A 24,255-nucleotide genomic window follows, 5' to 3' on the forward strand; every position below is an offset into this window, starting at 1 on the left:
AGGCAAAGGGAAATTTCCCTTTCTCCCCACAACTTCCCCTGTTTCCATTCCACCCAACCCTGAAGAAACATCTTGATGCTTCCAGAGGCCACAGGCTTTCTCGTCTCCACGCTGTGAAGACTCGACCAGAGAACTCTGTTTTGGAAAAATCCTCCCATCATTGCTGAGGGCACACACATTCCCCATGGCTATGTGCATTTGACAGCTGCCAGGCTGTTCTGGAGGAGTCTTTGGTGTGTGGCTCTGCGCTGGGCAGAATCAGAGTGTCTGGATCTCAGAACCCCCACCAGAGCCTACAACAAATGCTGACAGCTGTCCTTAAGTACCTGCGATTTCCCAGCACAACCGTGTTGACTTAAAACCTCCATAGCAACCCTGAAAAGCACCCAATATTCACCTTTCCAAAGTGGGAAACTGAGGCTCAGAGTCTTCCTTGGCTGAGAGACCCTGATAAGAGAGGAGAGGAGCATTGAGGTGGGTGGGCTGAACCCTGGATCCTCTTTGGATTTCCTTTCCTGGGATCTGCAGGCTCTGGAGCTTTCTCTAGGAAAATCCCAAGGAGAAGGCAGTGGCTGCGAAGGTCTAGAGCTTTGCTGGAGAGCTACAGAGGGCAGGTACTTGGTGGAAAACTCCAGTGTGTGATTCACCCTCCTCCCAAGCCCTCGTCACTGAGGCCAGCTCCCCTCCCAAGGTCCTCAGTGTCCAGCCTGAAAGTTGGTGGCTCCCATCCCACTGCTCTGGTAAGAGGGGTTGTACCTTGCCTAAGAAGCAGCCAGAATTTGGGGTGGAGGTGAGGGGCCAGGAGCAGGAGGAGAGAGAGAGAGGTCAGGAAGGTAAGGTTGCCTGAGGCAGCTGCTCAGCAAGGTTCTAGGGGCTTGTCCTGGACAGTGCCCTCTGGGAAGACACAAGTCAGGAGTGAGGGGGCCTGAGGGGACAGAGGGACAGGGTCACGGGGCTTGGGTCCCTGGGGGTGGATGTTGTCATTTAGGCTTATAGACTTCTCAGTCTCTCTTGTTGCTTGTGGTATTCCGTCTCTTCACTTTCTACAGCCCCCCTTCTTGGTCTGGCCATCTGTCTCAGGACCACTGGGTGGGGCTGTGGCGGGGAGGAGCAGGGTTACTGAAGGTGAGAATTCCTCTTCCAGGTCTGAGGACGATTACTCATTACTCATTCACTCATTCGGGAGCAGGAGCTCTGGCTGGGCTGAGAGACCAGGTGAGCTGTACGCATGTGCAGAGCACTCAGTCTGGTTATCCGAGGTCGGTACCCCTGAGTCGGGAGAGCTCAGAGGCCAGACCAGACCCGGCAAACTGTGTGTCTGGGCAGGAAGCAGGGAACTGCGGTCCCCTGAGGCCACAGGGAGTGTGATGCCACCCTCACTAGCCACAGGACGAAATTGCTCAGGGACAAGCCCGAGGAGTAGGAGAGTCTGTCCACAGATGGGGAACTGGCCCCGGGAGGCGGGCCCTCTGCCTGCCAGGGGAGGGCAGTCAGTTTTTAGAGGTAGGAAGGGTGAGTGGATGGAGCTGGAACTAACGGTCACAGGTTGGGGGCGCCTGCCTCCTAGTCTGCCAGGACCTGAGCTCCTCTCAGAAGGGGAGCACCAGCTCTCGGGTGGGACTGGGTCTGAGGAGAGGGAGCTGGAGAAGATGTGGGTTGCCACCGTGGAGCGCAGCTGCCTACCAGGTGCGAAGGGCTACGAGCAGCCAGGCTTTGGGGCCATGCACACAGGTATGTGTGTGTGTGCAGAGGGACGTGACGGAATGGCACCGGCGTGTTCAGGGGTGGGTGCTGGTATGTGGGTATGGGCAACAAGGGGCTGGGTCTCTCCTGTGCTGGGAAGGGAGTAACGATGCCTTGGTTGAATCCTAGCAGTACGTGGGGTGGGGAGGGTTTCTGGAGGTGCCTCCCAGAACCGGGGTGGGCTTCCATCTTATCTGCCCAGCTCCTGTGAAGAGAGTTAAGACTGTACTTTCTGGTCCTTTGAAGATAGAACCCAGGATTGGCTCAATGCTGAAGTCCCTCCCCTGACCCTAGACCTCCCCAGCCTGGCAAAGCGGGCTGGACAGCCTAGAGGAGACCTGTGGCTGCCGAGGTGACAGAGCTTGCAGAAGGAGAACAAGTTGTCCTTGCTGTCACGGAATCACTCCTAGCAAACAGACTAGAGGTGGAGGGGCGCCCTGGGGGCAGAGGCTGTGTTTTTTATTTTTTTTTTGTTGTTGTTTGTGGTTTTTCTGGGAGACAGTCTCTGACTGTGGAGCTGGGCTGGCCTGGAACTTTACTGAGATCTGGAGTTCTCAGGCATCTGCTATTCACGATACTGGCCCATAAAAAGAAAAGAGAAAAGAGGGGCCCTGTGCCGAGTCTTTGGATGGCTAACATCCTCCTGGTTTCTTTCCTGAGTCTAACTTAGCTGTCCACGCTGTGGTTTCAGTTTCCCTCCCTCCCCCACCCCTCACCATGGCTCTGACCCACCTCTCCTTTTGCCTGCCATTGTTTTCATTCTGTGGTCCCAGGCTTAAGAATTTTTATTTGTTTATTTTTATGTGTATGGATGTTTAGCCTGCATGTGTGTCTGCGCACTACACGTCTGGTGACTGAGGGGCCCCGCCCAGAAGAGGAGTCCCCTGGAACTGAAGTTACAGGCAGTTATGAATCACCATGTGGGGCTGGGAGTGGAGCCTGCATCCTCTGCAGGGCAGCCAGGGCTCTTAACAGCTGATCCATCTCCCCAGGCCCACTCTTTTACTTCTAGAAAATTATATTTATATTTATTCTTATTTTCATTTTATATTTATATAACTTTATGTAATGCTAATATACCAATATTATCAATAATATTGATGTATGTTAATATATTTATATAAATATAATTTGTATAAATATACTTATTATATTTATTTATGGAAAATTATAAAATGGCATATGACCAGTCACTATCTCAGGTCTTGTTCTTCCTTCTCTTCCTTGATAAACCTCAATCTCAGGCCTGGACTGGGCTCTAGGTTTGCTCCCCCTCCCCCTCCCCTATCTTTCCCATCATGCATTCCTCATCTACTCCTTTCCCAACCAGGTAGAACCCCCTTGCAATGGCCGCTAGTGGTGGGGAAAGTGGAAGGTTTGTCTTCTGCCAGTTCTCATGGGCTTCCTCCTGGGCGGGGCAGCCAGCAAAGGCAACCTGTATGGTCTTTTTCACATCTCCTCACCTTTGTCTTCCCCTTCTGCCAGTACCCAAGGGAGGCAGGGTCATCCTCTCTAGGAGGTTTAAAGCTCAGTGAGGAGGGGTCATTTGCCTAAAATCACAAAGCAAGAGCCCTCCCCGTAGTTGTTATTTTGGTGAATTGGTTCAGCCTTTCGAGATCCACTGAACTGAGCATGTGCTGTGTGTCAGGTGCTGCTCCCCGTCCTGGGCCCCACTTCCTCATCTATAACATAGGTCTGACAGTACTAGGTACTTCAGAGACTGTTAGGATGGGATTTGATGGCGGATGTTAAGAACTGTGTGCCGTTAGTCCCGTGGTGACTCAAAAGTTGACCATTCGTTGTTGTAATTAGCAAGTCTGAGTGAACTTGACTTCCTGTCTCATGCTTGTGCAACAAGTGTTTTCAGCCCATTTATTAGGTCTTCCTTTGTCATTTATCATTTGGACATGATTCAGGGGTCACTCTGCAGGGTGCCAACAGTTTCAGTCTGGGTTCAGGCCCCACTTTCTGCTCCCCTGGCACTGAGCACCCGTGGGCTCTGGTTCTGCAGTCTGGAGCCTTCCTCCCTGCCTCATCTTCCTCCCTTGTGTCTGAGAGGCTGGAGCCTGCAGTTTGTATCAGCTCCTCTCCATGTGCTTTTCCTGCACAGAGTTGGCAGAAAGAAACTGAAAATATCCCAATACCAGAACCTCACCCCGCCGTGCTTTTTCATTCCTGGGATAGCCTGCACCCTCCAAATCACCTTCAAAAATTTTCCACAACTGTAGCTGGTTCCTTGCCCATGCCTTGCTAACAGGCTTGGGCTTGGGCTGCTGCCTGGGTTAAAAGGACCAACAAGTAAACATAGAGTCTTCTTTCATAAAAAAGACTCCCTTGTGTCCTGGAGGAGTATGGAGTACATGCTAGGCCTGGTCATTTGATTCCCTGAGTGTCCCTGGAGGTGAGGGCCAATGAACAGAGCTTCCCTGATGGTCTAGGCGCCTCCTTCCCTGGGAGGAAGGCCCGCAGTAGCACCAGGATGAGCAGCCATTGGAGGCAGGGAGAAGAAAGCAAGCGTGGGTTCCAGACCCCCTGACACGTGACAGACAAAAGGGAAGGAAACAGAACGGACAGTGGCCCATGGAAGCTCGAGGAGTGCTGGCCATTTTAGAGGGCGGGGGAAGGGCACGGCAACAGCCACAGTGGGCAGCAGCTCCTGCCAGGCTGATCTCGTAAGAGATGGGCACTCGGCATCTTGAGGTCACCTTGAAATGAGCACCATCCAAGTGACCCCTCCTGGCCCCAGGATCTCTTACATTTCTCAGGACAGACAGACATAGAAATGGCCTCCCTTGAAGGCCTGCAGCTGGACCTAATGCCAATCCTGTCCTCGGCTGGCCTCCCTTAGAGGCCCCACCTTCTCCCTCACTCCCAATCAGAGCCCACATTGAGCCAGCTCCCATGTTTACCAGGCCTCCATCGATCACAATTGCTCAGGAAAGGTCCGTGAGCCACCTCGGCCACACCTGCCCTTTAACCCAGCAGCTCCGGCAGCCTATGAGCTCTTCTGGTCTGGAGGCCAGTGGCCGCGTTGCTGTTATTTGCAGCGTACTGAAGATCTGGACAGAAGGGCCGGCTGCAGGGGTGGCCAGCTGTAAAGATCAAAAAGGATCTGAGCTATAATGGGGTTTTAATCACGGCTCTACCCCTGGGTGGTGCTGGGCAAGTCTCTGACCCCTGACAACCTGCTCTGTCTGTCACTTTGCCGAAGACTTGGCAAACTAAGGTCTGCTTCCTGTTGGCTCAGCCTCATAACTCTGAGAGCAGAGTGTCACTTTAGATAGAAATGACATCAAGAGCTTGGGAAGAAAGGTAAGATGCCAACAGGAAGGTCTGGGCGGGAAAAATCAGGGTGAAGGGAGATGGGTGTGCAGGGTGTGTGAGTGTGTGTGTATGTGTGAGTACGTGTGTGTATGTGTGTGTGAATGAGTGTGTGTGTGTGTGAGTATTGTGAGTGTGTCTCTCTCTATGTGTGAATGAGTATGTGTGTGAGTGTGTGTATGTGTGTATGAGTGACTATGTGTATGTGAGTTGAGTGTGAGTGTATATGTGTGTGAGTGTGTGTCTCTGTGTGTATGAGTGTGTGAATGAGTGTGTGTCTGTGTGAGTATATGTATGAATATGTGTGAGTGTACATGTGTGTGAATGAGTGTGTATGTGTCTGTGTGTGTGTGTGAATGAGTGTGTGTGTGTGTGAGTGTGTGTGTGTGACAGTCCTCTTCTTCCCTCACCAGGTTTCTGCCTCTCATAGTCCTGCCTTACCTTACAGGGTCTCCCTCACCAGTATGGACAGAAAGGTTGCAGTCCATGAAGATGGCTATCCTGTGGTCTCTTGGGTCCCTGAGGAGGGAGAGATGATGGACCAGAAAAGCAAGGACCAGGTGAAGGATCGAGGCCAGTGGACCAACAAGATGGAGTTTGTGCTGTCGGTGGCTGGGGAGATCATTGGCTTAGGCAACGTCTGGCGGTTCCCCTATCTCTGCTACAAGAACGGAGGTGGTGAGTTCGCATGCAGGTGGTGTGGTGGGAAGTACTGTACCCTGCCAGCGGGCGGCTACTTCCCTGGAAGTGCAGTCAAATGGAAGGGGGCACAGCCATGAATCTGGAAGGCTCCTGTTGGGTCCCACCTCCATCTCTAGCCTCCAATGTACCTCCTTGTGAACTGTGGGGAGTAGGGTGGTGACATAATATCCAGGGCTAGGTGAGATTTAAGTGAGAGAGTGAGCAGAAGCACGAGGGAGGCCTGGGCTTTTAGCTTCTGCCTCACTCCCCAGGGATGATCACAGCTGACAGGGTTCATTCATCGATTCATTGATTCAGCTCTCGCGACCGCAGGCCTCTTCTGCTCTACATGCAAGCCATAACTTGGTCTGTGTGCTGCATCCTGATGAAGGGTGCAGATTACAGGCAAGAAACACACCCTGCATGCCCTGGCGATGAGCTGAGTGACAGAAAGGGAGAGGGTATCCAGGGCAACATCGAGGCAGACACGCAGAGTGTGGGAGCCCTTGTGCCTGGTGGGACTCGTTCTTGGGTCTGGAAGGTGGTTCTTCTTACACAAGTGGCTTATTTTTATTATAAATATCAGGACCTGTTCCAGGAAGAAGAAACACACTTAGAGACAATCAGCATTTAGAAAAGCCTTCTAAACCCTATTTATATTTAACCTGATAAATCTCTGGCAGGTATGTCCAGTCCTCTGACATGGGTTTAGCATTGATGAAGACAAGCTCTTTTTTTTTTTTTAAAGTTGTATCTGTATTAAGAGTAATACAGCCTTTCCAGATCACTCCCTTGACTGGACAGTCTAACATCTTGATGTGAGCTGGGAGTTGTGGCTGGGTCCTGTATCTAGGACTGTTATTTCTTATATGTGAGGCCTTGAATGCCATGGCTTTGGACCTCAGAATGATGCTGGAAGTATTCTCCCAAGGCTAGCAAGGGCTGACTGTGACTGGGCAGGTAGGCTTGTGCCTTAACCTTTTTCTCTCCTCTTTGACATGAGGGAATAAATGAGGTCTGGGGTCCCACCTTGGAGTCCCTAGTTTTGGGGGGTTCTAGAAGAATAATAAGAAGGACCAGTGGTTAGTTCTTTTCTTTTCCCAGACAAACTGGGAACAGATTTATATGAGAACATGATGTCAAAGATGAATCCAAATGTTACTGTTTTGCTTTAGGCTCGAATTGTTCTAACTCCTTGTGATAACAGGACTCACTTCCCTCAACCACAGGCCCTACTTGATGGGAGTTCACCCTTTATTAAAATTTGTAGACAGATTCATTGATGATTGCCTTTCAAAAGAGCAGAAGAATAATGAAATAGTATGAGGTCATCTCTGGGTGTGAGAGAGTAGAGTCACTTGACTGAAGCATCCTTAAGAGATGCCTCGTCCCAGACAGAGCCTTCTGTAAGTCGTGCTGCTGACTCTGAGGTTCAGGGAAGAGCTGGTGGCTGGGCCATTGGCTAAAGTAGATTGGAGTAGAGGAAGGGAGAGGCTAACATAACCTGAAGCTGAATCCCCAGTGGCTAAGGTCCCTGTGGACATTGTCAGGTCACTTATGTACACAGCTGGATACACACCACGAGGCTGTGGCCAGGAGGTGTTCCCAGGCTGGGATTAGATCGCCCACGTGACCGAGGACATCTGTAGTGCTGATATTCTGGAAGCTCAGCAGGGTGCCGTGTGCCAAGGATTTCCTGTACCAGACTCAGGACCAGCCTCCATCCAGCCCCAGAGGGCCCAAGGAAAGCCGATCTCTGGGTCTCTAGGACTCTGCATCTTCTCTGGGGTGAAAACTCACATCTCAGGGCACAGGAAAGATACCCCTGCCGCTGATGAAGGGCTTGTGAGCCATGCGTCCCCATGGACTTCCGGTGAAGGGCCCTCCTTCAAAGTGTGGAATCTGTACACAAGGGCCATTAGTCTTTATTTATTTAAAAAACCATTTAAATTTATTTTACATGAGTGACTATTTTGCCTGCATGTATGTATATGCGTCACCTAAGTTCCTGGTACACACGGAGGTCAGAGGAGGGTGCCCCTGGAAACGAACTCATGGATAGTCATGATCTGCCTTGCAGGTGCTGAGAACTAAATCCAGGTGGTCTTCGAGAGCAGTGCATCTTTTAACAGCTGAGCCATCTCTCTCCAGCCTCCTTAGTTGGCCTTTAGAGGGAATTAAGATGCATGCTAAGGCGTGAGTGACTGTGAAGAAACGGTCAGTGAAACAAATACAGCAGATAAATGTTAGGGTTCCGTTCGTGTGTTCCACGTGAGGTACCCAGAGCAGGCGATTCATAGAGACACAAAGTAGAGTGTCACCCGCAGGGGCAGCAGAGGCAGAGCTCATGTTGAATGCACGCGGAGTTTCAGTTTAGGATGACGGAAAAGCTCTGGAGGCGGACGCACAGCACCGAGAACTCTCTCTGCTATGGGAGTGTCCACTTATGAAAAATGAATATGCTGACATGGTATATACTTTAACATGTGCATATATACCAAGAAAAGTGGATTTCCTTAGCAATTAGGCCTAACGAAATTGGTACAGCAAAATTGGAAAAATATGTTAGGATGCGGGCGTTTTCCACCATAACACAAAACTAAAAGTCCAGTGTTAAAATACTAACAAAGTACTGTCCCCCACACCACGACATTCTACAGGTGCCGAAATGGTGTCGTGTATTTATTGATATGAAGAGGTTTGTGATATAAATTTAAAAATGGGGGTTGAATAACATATTGTAATTTTTGTGAAGAAGAAATGTGTGTGCTTACAAGAAATCTAGAGAGAGGGCCTGTAATCCCAGTACTTGGGTCGCTGAGGCAGGAGCATCCTAAGGTCAGGGCCAGATAGACATAGTGAGACCTTGTCTAACAAAACAGAACCAAGCAGATTCTGCAGATTCTGCAAGAAGCTCTGGGGCTCAGTGCTTGGCGGAACACTTACCTGCTGGGCACGTGAGGCCCTGGGTTGTCACCTTAGCGTCAAACCACAAAAGATGGTGTCTTAGTCAGGGTTTGTATTCCTGTACAAAACATCATGACCAAGAAGCAAGTGAGTGAGGAAAGGGTTTATTCAGCTCATGCATTGCTGTCCTTCACCAAAGCAAGTCAGGACTGGAACTCACGCAGAGCAGGAACTTGGAGGCAGGAGCTGATGCAGCAGAGCCATGGAGGGATGCTACTTCCTGGCTTGCTTCCCCTGGCTTGCTCAGCTTGCTCTCTTACAGAACCCAGGACACTAGCCCAGGGATGGCACCACCCTCAGTGGGCTGGGCCCTCTCCCCCTTGATCACTAATAGAGAATATGCCTTACAGCTGGATCTCGTGGAGTCACTTCCTCAAGGGAGGTTCCTTTCTCTGTGATAACTCCAGCTTGTGTCAGGTTGACACACAAAAGCAGCCAGTACAGATGGGGATAGATGGAGGGAGGCAGGTGGGCAGGCAGGGAAGCTTCTGGAAAGATATACAGTACTCTGTGCTTTCTTCCTCTTTGTGCTCCCTGGTTTCCCTCCTTGGTGGGAGTGACGACTTCAGAGGCACTGTGATGTCATGGTCAGGGGTGAAGCCTCAGCGTGAGGATACCTGGTCTGGTGTGTTTGTTTCCTCATCTATACCTTTGCTCTTGTGTTTCTAAGCTGGCCTTGGTTTGGTTTCTTTATCTGTAAAGGGGGTGGGAACAGAATCTCCCGTGGGAGGTTGATTTGTGAGGGTTCGACCCCGGGGAAGCTTAGAAGAGGCCCCCACACAGAAAGCACCAACGAAACGCTAAGTTGCAAAAGAAACAAGAATCCCGTCCCTGAGAGGGACCTCTGGGTCCAGAGAGCACCTCAGCAGCTCTGCAGGTTCGTGTAGGGTTTGCTGCAGGGAAGGCAGACCAGCCAGCCCCAGGGATTGGGGGAGATCCTCTGACAGTGATTGGTGAGAAAAGAGTGCTCGAGAGCTGGCTTTATCTGTTTGTTTCTAAAATGTAGCCATCTTGATAGTCTAATAAGCATATCAAATTATGCAGAACACATGCTTTTCTTTCAAGACCAATACATGATTTGATTTGTAAAGCACACTAAATGGTTCATTTATTCGAGCTTCCATTTCCAGAGTCATTTCTTTTCCTCCAAAGACTTTGCCTGACTTATTGGGGGCCCTGTGTCAGGATCTTCTGCTGGGCACCCCTGATGGCATGAGCAAGGCAGAGGGACACACTGTAGGTCTTGGGCGTGGTGAGAAAGGAGGCTGAGGGTAGAGATGCTGGGGAGGGGGCGGTGTTCAAAGTCCGGAAGCAGCAGGTGGCTCAGACTCTGCCTTTCTTTCCCTTTCAGGAGCTTTCTTCATCCCCTACTTCATCTTCTTCTTCAGCTGTGGCATCCCAGTGTTCTTCCTGGAGGTGGCACTGGGCCAGTATAGCAGCCAGGGGAGTGTTACTGCTTGGAGGAAGATCTGTCCCCTCCTTCAAGGTGAGTGGCATCCTCCCGCTTTCTGCCCTGGACCTACCACCATGCCCACCTCTACTCATTGTCCGTGTTCTTACTTCCCTGCTCTAGGCTCGTTGTCCATGCAGACTCACTTGCCATGCTCTCCTGTCCTGGGCTATGTGAAATCAGCCTCTTGAGGCTCAAATTTAGATGCCTAGGGAGAAGGACATGCCAAGAGAAACAGTATAGAAGTATAGGTGCCAAATTAGATGTGGCTGTTGGAAGATGCAGCCAGAAACCTGAACCTTAAACCTTCATCTGGCCCAAGGAAAGTAATGTCTCTCACTCTATATCGTGACCCAAACAGGCTTCAAAAGACTTCACAGGCATGAGAATGCTGCTGATGGCGATAGCCAGCATCCATGCAGCCTGGCTGTGTCAGTGTTCATGTGTGCACTTTGCGTGCATTGCATTACCCAGGCCTTCCAGACTCCCTTGACCTCATTCCACAGACAAAGAAAGCAGAGCCATTCGTTGAGAGCTTAAACCAGGGCCCCTGAGCTCTTTTCTCCTTGCCTCTGTTAGCGACAGCTCACTCTTCTCTGTAGATCTATAGTGTGGATGTGAGCAGCTGGGGTATCTTTTACCAGTTTCCTGTGGTGGCTTAGCCAGTTCTGGGACTGCAGTAGAGGGCTCAAGAGCTTCCTTGGCTCCGAGGCATCCTTTATATGATGCAGAGAGGGTTCATCCTTCATGCCAGTCCCTAAAGAATCACCAGGGGCTAGACTTATCTGTCCAGAAAGGAACCAAATTGAGTGTACCTGATGAGAACTGGGTACCCTGGCTACCTGACCAAAGACTGGGGAAGGGCAAGACTGGTCGCAAACTACACCTCTTGGGGCCTTGGCTGGCCTCTTGTAGTATCAGGGAGACTTCTTATGGGGCTACAGTCCAGCAGAGCACTGCAGCTAAGGTTCATGTGAGAATTCCCACAGCATATTTCCACTGCGGAGACCAGGTTCTTGCTAGAGCCCCAGTGGCTTCAGATGCTCTTGCCAAGCTCACCTTGCTCCTTCTTGCTTTGTCACTTTTCAGTTCACAAGTGATGTATGATGGTGACAGAAGAATAGAGAGAGTGCAGAATAGAATGGAACGGAATGGAATGGAATGGAATGGAATGGAATGGAATGGAATGGAATGGAGTGGAGTGGAGTGGAGTGGAGTGGAGTGGAGTGGAGTGGAGTGGAATGGAATGGAATAGAATAGAATAGAATAGAATAGAACAGAATAGAATGGATAGAATAGAATAGAACAGAATAGAACAGGATAGAATGGATAGAATGGGATAGAATGGATAGAATGGGATAGAATGGATAGAATGGGATAGACTAGACTAGACTAGACTAGAATAGGATAGATAGAACAGAACAGAGCAGAAGAATAGGGGAGAGCCAGAGCTAGAGCTAGAGATTGGGGCGGTGATAGACCGGGGGGGGGGAGGGGGGAGGAGGGGAGAAGGAGATGTTAGCACTGCAATATGTAAGAGAGTGAACTTATCCCACTTTCCCCGAGAAGATGATATGAATGTTGGTGAAGGGGCACATGTGACTGGCAGGCCCTCTGTGAAATTCTTCTTTGCTTATGCCCATCTCCTTGACCCTCTCTCTCTGCTCCTGTAGGCATTGGCATGGCCTCTGTGGTCATCGAGTCTTATTTGAACATCTACTACATCATCATCCTCGCCTGGGCTCTCTTCTACCTGTTCAGCTCCTTCACCTGGGAGCTTCCCTGGACAACCTGCACCAACTCTTGGAACACAGGTATCTGTGTGTCAGCCCTGACCTTGGGCCTGGCTCAGGAGGTTGGTCCATGGAGGCTGGTGACAGAGTGCATCCCAGACCTTGCTTAAGAGCTGAACTGTGTAGGCTGCACTTTCTGCTCTCCTGGTCGGCCCTTCTGTGTGACTATAGAGCAGCCACTGCCAGAAGCAACTGGGCTGTGGTAAAACTACAGCATGCCTCTATTTAGCAAATGTTCCTGGGTACCTCTCAAACGCTGTCAAAACTGGATAAGGGCAAATAGGACCGCACACTGTCTGGCTTGGCTGGGGTAGAAGCAGACGAATCAATGATGGGTGGAGAAAAAGAGCACAGTGATTACAGAGTAATGAGAGATGAATGAGTCCATCTTGAGAACAGTGGGGGAGGTCAGCACAGGGTCTAGGTTGTTTGTAGGATGAAAAACCAGTGTGGCACAATGGGCAGGCCATTCATGGAAGCTGCCCGCGTGAGCTGCTCCCGTCTGTGGTCCACACTGTTCTGGAGGACTTCAGCATATTCATAGGAATGGTCAGACTCACTGGGAACAAGTGCAGGGACACAGGCTATACGGGGAGGAGCTGGTCCCACCGATATCCTGGCTCCTGAGGAACCTCTTGTGCCTAGAGATGGTGGGAAGGTCAGAGGGTGAGTGCAAAGGCATCCTTCCTCCTCTGGTCCCTAACTGATGCACATGCCCAACCCTGTCCCCTACAGAGCATTGCGTGGACTTTCTGAATCATTCATCGGCCAGAGCAGCGAGCTACTCTGAGAACTTCACCTCCCCCGTCATGGAATTCTGGGAGTAGGTCCTGGGCCTGGTTGCCGTCATCTGCCAGGGGCCCTAAGAGCAGGGAGCCTGGGTGTCAAGTGCAGACTTGAACATTGGCGGTGCATGCTTAAGACCCTGCATACTTCCTAGCCACATCCGCCCACTGGACAGTTATCATTTAGGGATAAGGGAACCTTCACAGCCCACCTTTATTACCGACCTACCTATACCTTCATACCTATCCCAAGCCTTCACATGTCTGCTTGCATTTTCCCATCTGCACCCACTCATTCTCATGGCCGGCCTCCTATGCCATCTCCATACCCCAGCTGTACTCACACAACCCAGACCTCTGTCCACAGAGTCCTAGAAAACGCCTCTATTATCTTCCGGTGGCTGGCTGTGTGCGGCACTTCTGAACCGCGGTCACTGCCATCCAGTTGGTAACTTGACACTGACTAGTATTTGTGCCACACAGACGTGCTCATCACTCATTCTCCTGCATGATGATGCACACCTCCACCCCCTCAGGCCATGTATACGACCTGCTTTTCCTTGTGGTCTACCTGTGTCCTCATACCGTTTCACCCTGTACACATTCAGCACTCTCCTGTCTACCCACGCCCTCTCCCGTGCCCATTGTGCATTATCTGAGCTCTTCCCTAGGTGAACACATCTCCACCCTCATCTTTAAATGTTAGCACACTTCCATTCTCTCCCTTGGGTGCTGGATCATCTCTGACTTCCCTTGGCATGCACGAGTCTATTTTCCTCCTTCCCGCTCTGTACAACAGAGAGACCTGGAGGAGTTAGGAAGACACAGATAGCTGTGGTTTGGTCTTCTAACAGCCAGGGGCACTCAGGCCACAGGTGGGAGCATGGCATGACCATGGAGAGGTTGGGGAGGGCAGGGGTGAGACAGCCCTGGAGAGTGTTATCTGTTGGGTCATCTCTGAATCAGGGGACTTGGTGACAGGCAGATTGTCTCCTTTGGGCTTACTTATGGGTACTTATTTTTACCAATCCCTTAGGAGACGAGTTTTGGGTATTACATCTGGCATCCATGACCTAGGGTCCCTGCGCTGGGAGCTGGCCTTGTGTCTCCTGCTCGCCTGGATCATCTGCTACTTCTGCATCTGGAAGGGGGTCAAGTCCACAGGCAAGGTAAGGGATCCTGGCTCTTTGTGGGTCTGTACAGTCACAGAGTCCCCAGGGACACTTGAAAGAGGCCCCCAGGAGAGCAGAAAGAGCAGTCTGGGAGAGACATATTTATGCAAGAGCAAGCGAGTTGCAGGAACATGGGGATTTGGCTCAAAACAAGGGGAGACCCCCCATCCTCCAACAGATTTCAAAAGACCTGTTTATCTAAGTTATATTTAGAGCAAAATAAACTGTAAGAGTCCCACTTTGGGAGCTCATTGGTTTCCAAGGCATTAGCAATATGGGGGCGGGGTGTTTCCTACTCTTCTTTTCGTGTGTGCATCTGTGTTTCTGTCTCCATTATGTACGACAGCGTCACATATTATGACATGCCTGTTGTATTTAAATGAGACACGAAGAAGAGTTCCCATTACAAATTAGCAAACAGAACCACCTTTGGGGGTAAGTGCCAATCAGTGAAGGGGTTTAAGCCAAGAATGGGCAGCAGTGGGCTTGCTCTGTAGTGAGACTTCAGATCTGGGCTTCACTTCCGGTCTGGAGGATGGGGAATGATGTATCCTACTTCTCAAAAAACGTGATTGGCAGGTACTGAGTGTTCTGATGGAGCACCTTAAGGGAGGACAGGTGGATTTCAGCGTGGGGTCTCAGGGAGTGCGGTTGTCACGGTGGAGAGTGTGGATCACGACTGTGGCGGCAGAAACTTGACACGGCTGGTCATTACATGATGGTGACCAGGAGTCAGATGGTTTGGGTGGGAAGCAGAGCTGGGTTGAAACAATTTCCATCCTTGTCCAAAAGTCCCACAACTTCCCAGCATAGCACCACCAGCTAGGAACTAAGTGTTCCCAGACACTGCTTGCTGGGACATTCCACAATTGAATGGTGATACTCGTTCCCTGGGTTATGGTGCAAAGAGGCAAGGACAGTAATGATAAGAATGATGCTAGTGGTGGTGCTACCCAGACAGACACAGCCTGGTCAGCATGGAATCCTTTTTCAGTCTCCAGAGATGCTCGCAGGCCACTGCTCCTGCACCCAGGATGGTGGATGGAAGGGACCAACTTCCGGACTTAAAGTCCTCTTAGAAACGCTGTGGGGCCTGGGCGCTTCTTCCTCTGTCTTCCCCACTTGCACGCTCCCCTTCTCCCCTCCCCGATGATGTGTATCACACTCTGCTGGGGAGTAAGACCCACTGGAATGCGTAAAGGGATGTGTGGAAAGTTTCGTATGCTCGCCATCAGCTGACTGTATGAGGTCAGATCTGAGCTCCCCTGATGGATGTGGTGTGATCTGTTCTGCCTGGGAACAGGCAGATGATGCTGACCACTGGAGACTCCCTGGCTGCTCCTGCCTCTGTGCACCCATGCCAGAAGTGATTTTTGCCTGCTTGCCTTCCAGGTTGTCTACTTCACAGCCACATTCCCCTACCTGATGCTGATTATTCTCCTGATCCGGGGTGTTACCCTTCCCGGAGCCTACCAGGGCATCATCTTCTACCTAAAGCCAGACCTGCTCCGCCTCAAGGACCCCCAGGTGGGCACCACAAGGGGATTGTTAATGGATACGTGTCCTCCCCGGACTATACTGAACTTTCAAAGTCTTCTATTGCTTTTCCTTTGGTTTAAGAGAAATAGATGCTAGCTGGGGAAGAACTGGGGAAGAAATATTTGAGATGTGAATGGAGGGACCTTGAAATCCCACCCCCACCATTAGCATATTAGTCTGCTTCCTCTCACCACCCCCAGGTAGTGTGCATATATTAACACGACTGAGGTAATTTCATTTAGAGAAACAGATCCTTTTGACAGAAATCATATTGTGCACCTTTCCATGTTATTGATTCATCTTTAAATATCATCTCAGTGTCTGTATATTCCCGCCAAACCTATTTTATTTAATAAAAATATCCCGAGGGCCTCTTAATGGCTAGGTACTGCCTGGTGCCAGGGCTCGCACAGTGGAGAAAATGGGCCATCTCTCTGCCCTGCTGAACCCCTGAGCCCCAGCCTTGGACACTGAGGTGATGTTTGTCAGTAGCTGGGGGTGATTGCCATGACACCACACCCAAATTCTCAGGTCTCTCCTTAGAAATGGTGCAGTCTTTGTGCCTGACTGAAGAAGCTCTTCTTCCTCACGCAGTAAATCGTGTCTAGATTGCGTATAATGCCACAATATCAGGATTTTTGTTTTTAACAAATAGCTGCTCTATTGTGTCCATACAGGGAACAGTGCTAAGAAAAGAGTCGGTCCTTGTTAGGACAGGTACAATGCTTTTATTTCTTCTTCTGAGGGTTGGTTAATGCCCCCTCCCCCTCCCCTCCCCCCACTCCATCCACAGTGAGTCTTTCACCAGCTTAGGCCAGACTGCCCAGGTGGGGAACTCCAGGAAGCTGCACAGGGCTTCACAAGTGCAGATCACCACGCCTGGCTTTTTAACCTGCTTATAGCGAGTGAGCTTAGCCCCCCAGGCCGCTGCTAACACCCCAGCCCCAGCCAGGATGTGTTTCACTCTAAATTCAATAGTAGCACTTTATACTTTGCTTCATTGTTCACCTCAGGTCGGGCTGGGCACGTCCTCATGAATGTATTAGCTATTTACATTTCCTCCTCTAAGGCTTGCCTGAGCACTTTTTTTGTTTTTTGTTTTGCTTCCACCAAGAAGCCTTGGTGGATTTCTTTATATTTTTAGGAGGTAGCCTGTGTACCAAGTCACAGTTCACAAGGCACCGTGTAGACACACTGGCTCAATGAATGCCAGGGACTCTACCCTTTACCTGCGTCTGTAGCTGCCACCTGGGACTGAGATAGCCCAGAGGCACTTGGTGTTTCAAGTACCCACAGAGCCAGAACACAAACAGGTCCTGCCCATGGGACGGTGGCTGCAGAGGAAGGGGGCAAGTTACAGGGTGGTAAGCTGCAGGCATGAGGTTGTGCGACCCTTGAGAGGTGGGCTGTGCTGTAGGGAGGAGCTACATTCGGCGTGCCACAGCTCCAGGTTCCCGGTGCCTTTACCCATTTTCTTGGGCCTCATGTAGGTGTGGATGGATGCGGGCACCCAGATCTTCTTCTCCTTTGCCATCTGCCAGGGGTGCCTCACGGCCCTGGGCAGCTACAACAAGTACCACAACAACTGCTACAGGTAAGAGCTTCTGGTGTGGCAGGGGAGGGCAACCCTGCCTCTACTACGGGGTGAGCAGAGCAGGGCTTGTGTGGACATCTTCCTCCTCCCCTCCCCCTTGCTTCCCCCCTTTGCTCCCGTCTCCACTTGTCCTGACGGCTGGCGTTTCTTTTGCCTGTGCCATACCACGCTCCCGGCTTCCCCAAGGTTTTCTTTCCGTTGTGTGTCTTTCCGTTTCTCTTCACCTTCTTCCTCTTTACTGTCTCCTTCTTGGATTCTCTCTCTCCTTCTTGGATCGCCTTTTCTCTTCTCTTTTCTTCTCCATCTCTGACCTCTCTATCCCTACAGGGACTCCATCGCCCTCTGCTTCCTGAACAGTGCTACCAGCTTCGTGGCTGGGTTCGTGGTCTTCTCCATCCTGGGCTTCATGTCTCAGGAGCAGGGCGTGCCCATTTCTGAAGTGGCGGAGTCAGGTAAGGGGCACTTAACACACGCTGCTTGGGACTCCAGGGAAGGACGATCAGAGAACAGATCCATCCTGAAGAGTCCCCAAACAGAGCTAGGGGCTGTTTTAGCTTGGGGCTTGGGAGGGGGGAGTGCTGTGTGTTTGTTAAAAAACAAAGCTTTTAGAACTGTGGGAGAGAAGAGAGGGAAGGAGAGAAGTAAGCAGAAGAAGGGAGAAAAGGAGGGAAAGAATCAGATTTGTGTGTGTGTGTGTGTGTACAAATGTCCCAAGGAAGAGTATAGAGTTGAACCTATTTTCTTTAAACAGCTCCACCCACCTGCCTACACACAGAGGCTCACAGATACATTAGATGCACACACAGGTAGGCACACATAGGTGCTCACAAACATATACTCATGCAGACACTCAAAAATGCTCAACACCCACACAAATATTCACAGATACACAGAGATACACATAGAAGATCACGGAAATCCATACTCAAATGTTCACAGGCACACACAGATGCTCACAGCAGCACATGGTTGTATTTACAAAGAATCCTATGTATAAATTCACTCCCTCTCTCCCTCTCTCTCCCTCTCCCTCCCCCATTCATTAATGAACATAGAAGCACATAAAAATCACAGAAATCCACATTCACAGGTGCTTGCAGATCCTCATATAAGGTCAGGGCACATGGAGATGCTGACATGCACAGAATCTCATAGACCCTACAGATGTTCACAGACATGGACACAGAGACACTTGTAGACAGATGTTCACAGCTGCACACAAACATTCACAGAAGATCACAAATGCTCTCAGACACACATAGATGCACACACAGCACACAGACCTGCACAAACCCTCATGACACTCACAGGCACGTCAGGATGCACACAGAACGTCCCCACACACTCCTGGGTGCACATGGAGCTAAGGAGAAGGCTCCTCTTTGGGTAGTGACTGATCTGGAGCCCAGTCAGCTGTGTTGTGGCCCCGCAGGTCCTGGGCTGGCCTTCATTGCCTTCCCCAAAGCCGTGACGATGATGCCTTTGTCCCAGCTGTGGTCCTGCCTCTTCTTCATCATGCTCCTGTTTCTAGGGCTGGACAGCCAGGTACGGCACCCTTGTCTGGGGTCCCTCTTGACGCTTCTGCTCTTCTTGGTGGCACCTTTCCTCACCACCTTCTCCCTGGCCACGGATCAGAGGCCTCACTGTGGTTCATGTCTTTTGCCTGGTGCTCTGATGGGTGGTCCCAGGCCTCCAGAGCTCCTGCTGTGAATGTGCTCCACAGAAGCTCATCCCCAGCCTCATGTTCCAGCCCCATTCTTCCTAGCCCTGGGGTACAGAACCTTCCTTGATAGGAAGTAGCTGAGGGCAGGGCTGGCCTACCATTGCCTCTGCTCCCCAACATCCGCCCAGGCAAATAGGCTGATGCATCCTTAGCAGGGTCCTGTAGGGTAGTGCAGGGCAAGCCCTGTGCCCTGGCTGCACAGCTGCCTCTACTACTACTCTTCCGCCCACAGTTCGTCTGCATGGAGTGCCTGGTGACTGCTTCCATGGACATGTTCCCCCAGCAGCTCCGAAAGAGCGGCCGGCGGGAGCTGCTCATCCTTGCTGTTGCCGTTGTGTGCTACCTGATGGGGCTCCTTCTGGTCACCGAGGTAAGCGAGGGGACAGTGTGGGGCTGCTGACTCTTAGAACCAAGTCTCTCCTTCTGACCAAGGGCTTATATCCTCTGCAGCCCCCTCATGGTGAGGTTAAAGGTCCCACTCACTGAGATCTAAATGTTGGCAATGCGAGACACACACACACACACACACACACACACACACACACACACATCCCTAAGGACAAAGAGGACTGAATGGGGTTAGGTGACAGCAGTGTAGCAGTGTCTGGAGCTATTTTGGCTTCCATGAAATGCATGAATCTACCTGTAACATCGCTGCGTGTGTTCCTGTCTGTGCCCCACCTCTCTTTCCTCAGGCCTCATGGCCCCCAGATTGATTTCCCTCTGTGATAACATGGAAGGCTGTTTCTGCTCCTGCTACCTTTCCCCATTCAGCCAATCAGGCTTTCTCTTGAGTTTGACAGGAGTCAGGCTAAGACCCTTCCTTCCTTAGGCTTACAATGTTGGAGAGGATTGCCACAACCCAAAAGGAAGAGAGTGAGGGGTACCAGTCCCACCAAGAGGAGGGTACTGGGCAATAATACACCACCATAGGTCCCGCACCCCCAGCACCTTTCGGGTGTTAGAAATTATTGTCCCGAGGCTGATGGTCGTTTCTGATGTCAGAACCAGGCTGAGCAGACTCCTGGTGACTGAAAAACCTCTCTTCTGGGCAGGGCGGGGCCGGGCGGGGCCGGGCGGGGCAGGGCCGGGCAGGGCATACACCTTGCTATGGGCGCAGGTGCTAGCCCCGCCCAGGCTCAGCTCCCCTCCTCTGCAGGGCGGGATGTACATCTTCCAGCTCTTCGACTACTACGCCTCCAGCGGTATTTGCCTACTCTTCCTCTCCTTGTTTGAGGTGATCTGCATTGGCTGGGTGTACGGTGAGTGCGGGCGGCGCGTGGCTGTGGAACAAGATGCCCCAGGGCTGGTGAGGGCAGGCTCTGGTCAGGATGGGTGTCTTGGTCAGGATGGCCTGATTCCTCTTTCTAGGACTGTCAGGCATACCTGGAGGCTCAATGTCTCTCTTAGACTTAAGTCAAGGATGAAACAGACTTCTTCCATCAGTGAAATTCCAGTCAGAGGGGACCTTTAGGGCCATTTGACCTGATATTTCCCCCAATACGCACACTCAGATTCCGTCACCGTGTTTCCAACAGCCAAGCCGCTTGTGCCGGCTTTGTTGAATATTGAATGCCCCATGGACAGTCCTCATGCCTTCAAAGCAGTTTCCCATGGTTACTGTTACACGTGGCTTTCTTGCAGGGAGGTGAATTATGTTGTGTCTGGACTTCCAGAGATGGCCTAGGCCGCTCAACACTGAGATCACTAAGCTGCAATCCCAATGCCCCAATGTCTAAGCCATTGTCATGCTTAGCGACAGCTGGGGTTCCAGGCGCAGCACTGCACAGGTCACATACCATTTCAAGACCTACATATCGGCCTTATGCAGTGGAAAGGAAAGTTCAGAACAGATACTGTTTGGCCTAAGCTTGCACAGCTGCTAAATGGAGGTGCCATCTCCTATCCAGGTCTGCAGGCTCCTCGGCAACAGGTTGGGGACACAATGCTAATGTCACAAGACCTAGAGCAGAGAGAATAAGTAGATATCTCGTATTAGGGTCTCAGAGGAAGCATGACCAGGAAGGTTCTTACTTCACAGTCCTGGTGTTTCTACGATGTCCTTTCCTGCCCTTGGGGCTGGCTCCTCTTCCCAGCCTAAGCATGAGATATCTGTCTGGCTCTCCCGGAACTCTTGTTCTCAAAGGCTCAAATATACTCACTCAAGCAGGCGGATTATTCCTCCTGGCAATATTGGTCTTGGATCTTGGGCCTTTAGAAGTCAAAGCTGTGGTCCTTTGAGGGTTGGCATTCAAGTGTCAGTGGTTACTGGGAAGGCATTGAGCCTGGGTTAGAGGAATCCCCCAGTCGTAGCCACCAGTGAATGGTTCTTCACATCCAAGGAGACTGGTTCTGCCTGAAAGAGGGCCAGTGTGAAAGCTGACATAAGCAAAGCCAGTCAGCGTCTTCAGGAAGCGCAACCTGACCTGGCAGTGCCCAGTGTGAGGAATTCACAGCCCGGAATCAGGAGCACCCACTTGTCTGGCTTTTCTCCCCTCCATAGTACGGGTCAGTAAAGATAAGCAGCAAACCCATGCTTAACCTGGCACTTTAGGCCTTTATAGTCCTGTGTGTATAGGACAGACGCCATTCACCCTTAGGCAGGGCAGCAGAGGTTGTTTCAGCAGCCTGGGGGGAGCCTTTTTTGCCACTGCTGCCGCTGCTGCTCCTCTGTGGCTGGGAGGCCCGGCTGCATGTCTTCATGCACGGAATTACCCTTTATATCACAGCCAGGGCTCGGGGAGAAGCGGGAGCCTTTCCTAAGGCCAAGAAGCCTTCACCTCTGGTTCTCACCTTTTCTCTTACTCTGCTGGCTCAGGGGCAGACCGTTTCTATGACAACGTGGAGGACATGATTGGCTATCGGCCATGGCCCTTGGTGAAGATCTCCTGGCTCTTCTTGACTCCTGGTCTTTGCCTGGTACGCACCAATCCGCTGCCACGTCTCCCTCTTGTCTGTATCTGAGGGCTCTTAGCAGCCTAAGCCGAGGGGGCTGTCCCCACACTCTCCCTGTTCTACTGGGCCTCTCCTGTGGAATGTGGACGTGACATCGGCAGTCTGCTTCAGCCCTACTTATTCACGACAGGCCTCTTCCTGTCTTGAGTTCCTTAAACCCATGCTCGCCACCTGCCTCAGTCCCTGTGACAGATGGCTCAACAGAACCATCCTGCCTCAGACGCCCGTCAGTGTGGCTGGATGCTCCTCGGCCCTTGGCTGTCAGTGCAGCCAGGGCAGGGACTCGGTGGCTCCTGTCTCACCCTGCCCCTCTCCCTTTTAGGCCACCTTCTTCTTCTCCTTGAGCAAGTACACGCCTCTCAAATACAACAATGTCTACATGTACCCTTCTTGGGGATACTCTATTGGATGGCTCCTGGCTCTCTCCTCCATGGCCTGTGTGCCGCTCTTTATCATCATCACCCTTCTGAAGACCCAGGGCTCCTTCAAGAAGGTAGGTGGCCATGGAGGTGTGTGGTGGGACCCAGTGAAAGAGGTCCTTGAGGGAGTCTTAGGGCAGGATCACATCAGCTCTCCCGATAGGAAAGCCCTGGGGTTGTGTGGATTTCTGTAAGGCCTTTGAAGACCAGGCCTCTGGAATCCCAGGTTCATAGAATCTGACGGTTAGTGGCTAAGGGAAAGCGAAGACTGAACGGGGGCCAGATGCAGGGGGGTTAAAGGGCACACACATGTTCTGGCTTGGGAAAACTGCCAAGTGCACCCTGCCTCCTGGCTTCTTGTGCCCAACTGGGATACAGCAGATGGCTCTCGTGTAGCTTGAGGTGTGGCTTCCTGGAAGAAGCCACTGCCAGTGACCCATAAAGACATTAATTTTGTCTGTCAAGGTCAGATTGTCCAATAGCAACGGAGAGCTGATCTACAGTGGTTCAAGCAAACGGGCTTCTTGAATTCTTACACACCAGGAAGGTCAGAGACGGGAGCTGCCGGCATTTGGTTTGGCTGCAGAAAGGCCATTGAGGCCCAGTCTCTTCCTGTGTCCTCATACCTACATCCCGAGCGTGCCATGTCTTCATTGTCATGCAGTCATAGTGAGGTTGTCAAGATTCCCGACATCCATCACCACAGCTACGTTCAAGGCCAAAAGGGGCGGTATCTTAGTCAGGGTTTCTATTCCTGCACAAACATCATGACCAAGAAGCAAGTTGGGGAGGAAAGGGTTTATTGAGCTTACAGTTCCACGTTGCAGTTCATCACTAAAGGAAGTCAGGACTGGAACTCAAGCAGGTCAGGAAGCAGGAGCTGATGCAGAGGCCACGGAAGGATGTTTCTTACTGGCTTGCTTCCCATGGCTTGCTTAGCCTGCTCTCTTATAGAACCCAAGAGCACCAGCCCAAAGGTGGTACCACCACCCACAAGGGGCCCTCCCCCTTGATCACTAATTGAGAAAATGCCCCACAGCTGGATCTCATGGAGGCACTTCCCCAACTAAAGCTCCTTTCTCTGTGATAACTCCAGCCTGTGTCAAGTTGACACACAAAACTAGCCAGTACAGGCGGGGTTGACACACCAAAAAATGATGTGGTAGTATTACAGATAACTGGGAACATACTTAAAGGGGCATATAACAAGAGGAATTAGAAGGGTAGTAAGGAGAATCAGAACACTTATCTATCCCTTGCCCCATGCCAAGAACTGTCTCATAAGGTGTCTCATTGCCTCCATTTTACAGACGAGGAGAGTGAGGGGACAGAGAGATGGAAGAGTTAGGCAAGTTGCTGGAGATCACCTAGGCTGTTCTAGTTAGAACTGAGCTCAGTTCATACTCTTACCTGCCTTCTTATCTCACTAACCCCTCATTTAGCCCTGAGTGCCTGACTTTGTTTCTGGGGACATACCCACAAAGAGCGTGCCCCTGCCCACCCCAGTGACACACTAAGAGCGTCCCCTGCCCACCCCAGTCCTTACTCACTGCCTCTCTTGCCCTTAGCGCCTTCAAAGACTCATCACACCGGATCCCAGTCTTCCCCAGCCAGGACGGCGTCTACCTCAGGATGGCTCCTCTGCTCAAAACTGTTCGCCCTCTCCAGTCAAGCAAGAACTCATTGCCTGGGAGAAGGAGACTCATTTGTAGGGAGTGTCAGAGGTCAGGTGATTCCAGAGCCAGGAGCCTGGTCAAGGCTAGCTCCTCCCAGGGATGACCTCTGCTCCACCCTGCTGAGACCTCCCAGGTCTCCGGACACCCCTGCCAGTCTTCTGGAAGCCACCCTTCTGTTCTACTGGAACAGCTTGTCACCTTTCAGTCCTTTCCAAGTGTGCTCCAGGAAGCTGTTTGTCAAGTATTTTGAACTGAAAAAATCCTGACTTTCTGGATTGAAAAACTAAGAACCAGACAGGCACAGTGATGCTTTCAAGGTCACACAGCGCCTAGGGTCAGAGCCCTAGGCCTTCCTCGGATTTGCTGCTCTCCTCTGAGGCCTGTGAGCCTCAGCCTCGCCCTGCAGCAGCCAACAAGCCTGTATGGATCACCTGCTA

The 24,255-nt window shown here is 51.3% G+C and overlaps 1 protein-coding gene across 2 annotated transcripts; it reads left to right on the top strand.

The window, feature by feature from the left end:
* The first annotated feature begins 1,518 nt into the window (after window positions 1-1,518).
* Window positions 1,519-24,255, top strand: Slc6a12 (solute carrier family 6 member 12). 2 transcript variants are annotated; one of them, XM_052174764.1, is made up of 15 exons: window positions 1,519-1,731; window positions 5,513-5,742; window positions 10,064-10,198; window positions 11,836-11,976; window positions 12,691-12,778; window positions 13,777-13,909; window positions 15,305-15,439; window positions 16,942-17,045; window positions 17,373-17,497; window positions 18,478-18,590; window positions 19,001-19,138; window positions 19,928-20,030; window positions 21,587-21,687; window positions 22,046-22,216; window positions 23,711-24,255. In XM_052174764.1, the coding sequence occupies exons 2-15, from the start codon at window positions 5,529-5,531 to the stop codon at window positions 23,852-23,854; spliced, it is 1,845 nt and encodes a 614-aa protein (XP_052030724.1). In that variant the 5' UTR covers window positions 1,519-1,731; window positions 5,513-5,528; the 3' UTR covers window positions 23,855-24,255. The 2 variants fall into 2 exon arrangements, with proteins under 2 accessions (XP_052030724.1, XP_052030725.1); XM_052174765.1 differs by having other exon boundaries at window positions 1,519-1,686.

The sequence above is a fragment of the Apodemus sylvaticus genome, chromosome 2, assembly GCF_947179515.1.
Source record: "Apodemus sylvaticus chromosome 2, mApoSyl1.1, whole genome shotgun sequence".
Classification (NCBI taxonomy): Eukaryota; Metazoa; Chordata; class Mammalia; order Rodentia; family Muridae; genus Apodemus; species Apodemus sylvaticus.

Bases quoted from the DNA above. Each gene is read 5' to 3' on its own strand.
- Slc6a12 (XM_052174764.1), top strand. From the start codon at position 5,529: ATGGACAGAAAGGTTGCAGTCCATGAAGATGGCTATCCTGTGGTCTCT. The intron at 12,779-13,776 runs GTAGGTCCTGGG...CCAATCCCTTAG, and splicing joins CCCGTCATGGAATTCTGGGA to GAGACGAGTTTTGGGTATTA. The intron at 17,046-17,372 runs GTAAGAGCTTCT...CTATCCCTACAG, and splicing joins TACCACAACAACTGCTACAG to GGACTCCATCGCCCTCTGCT.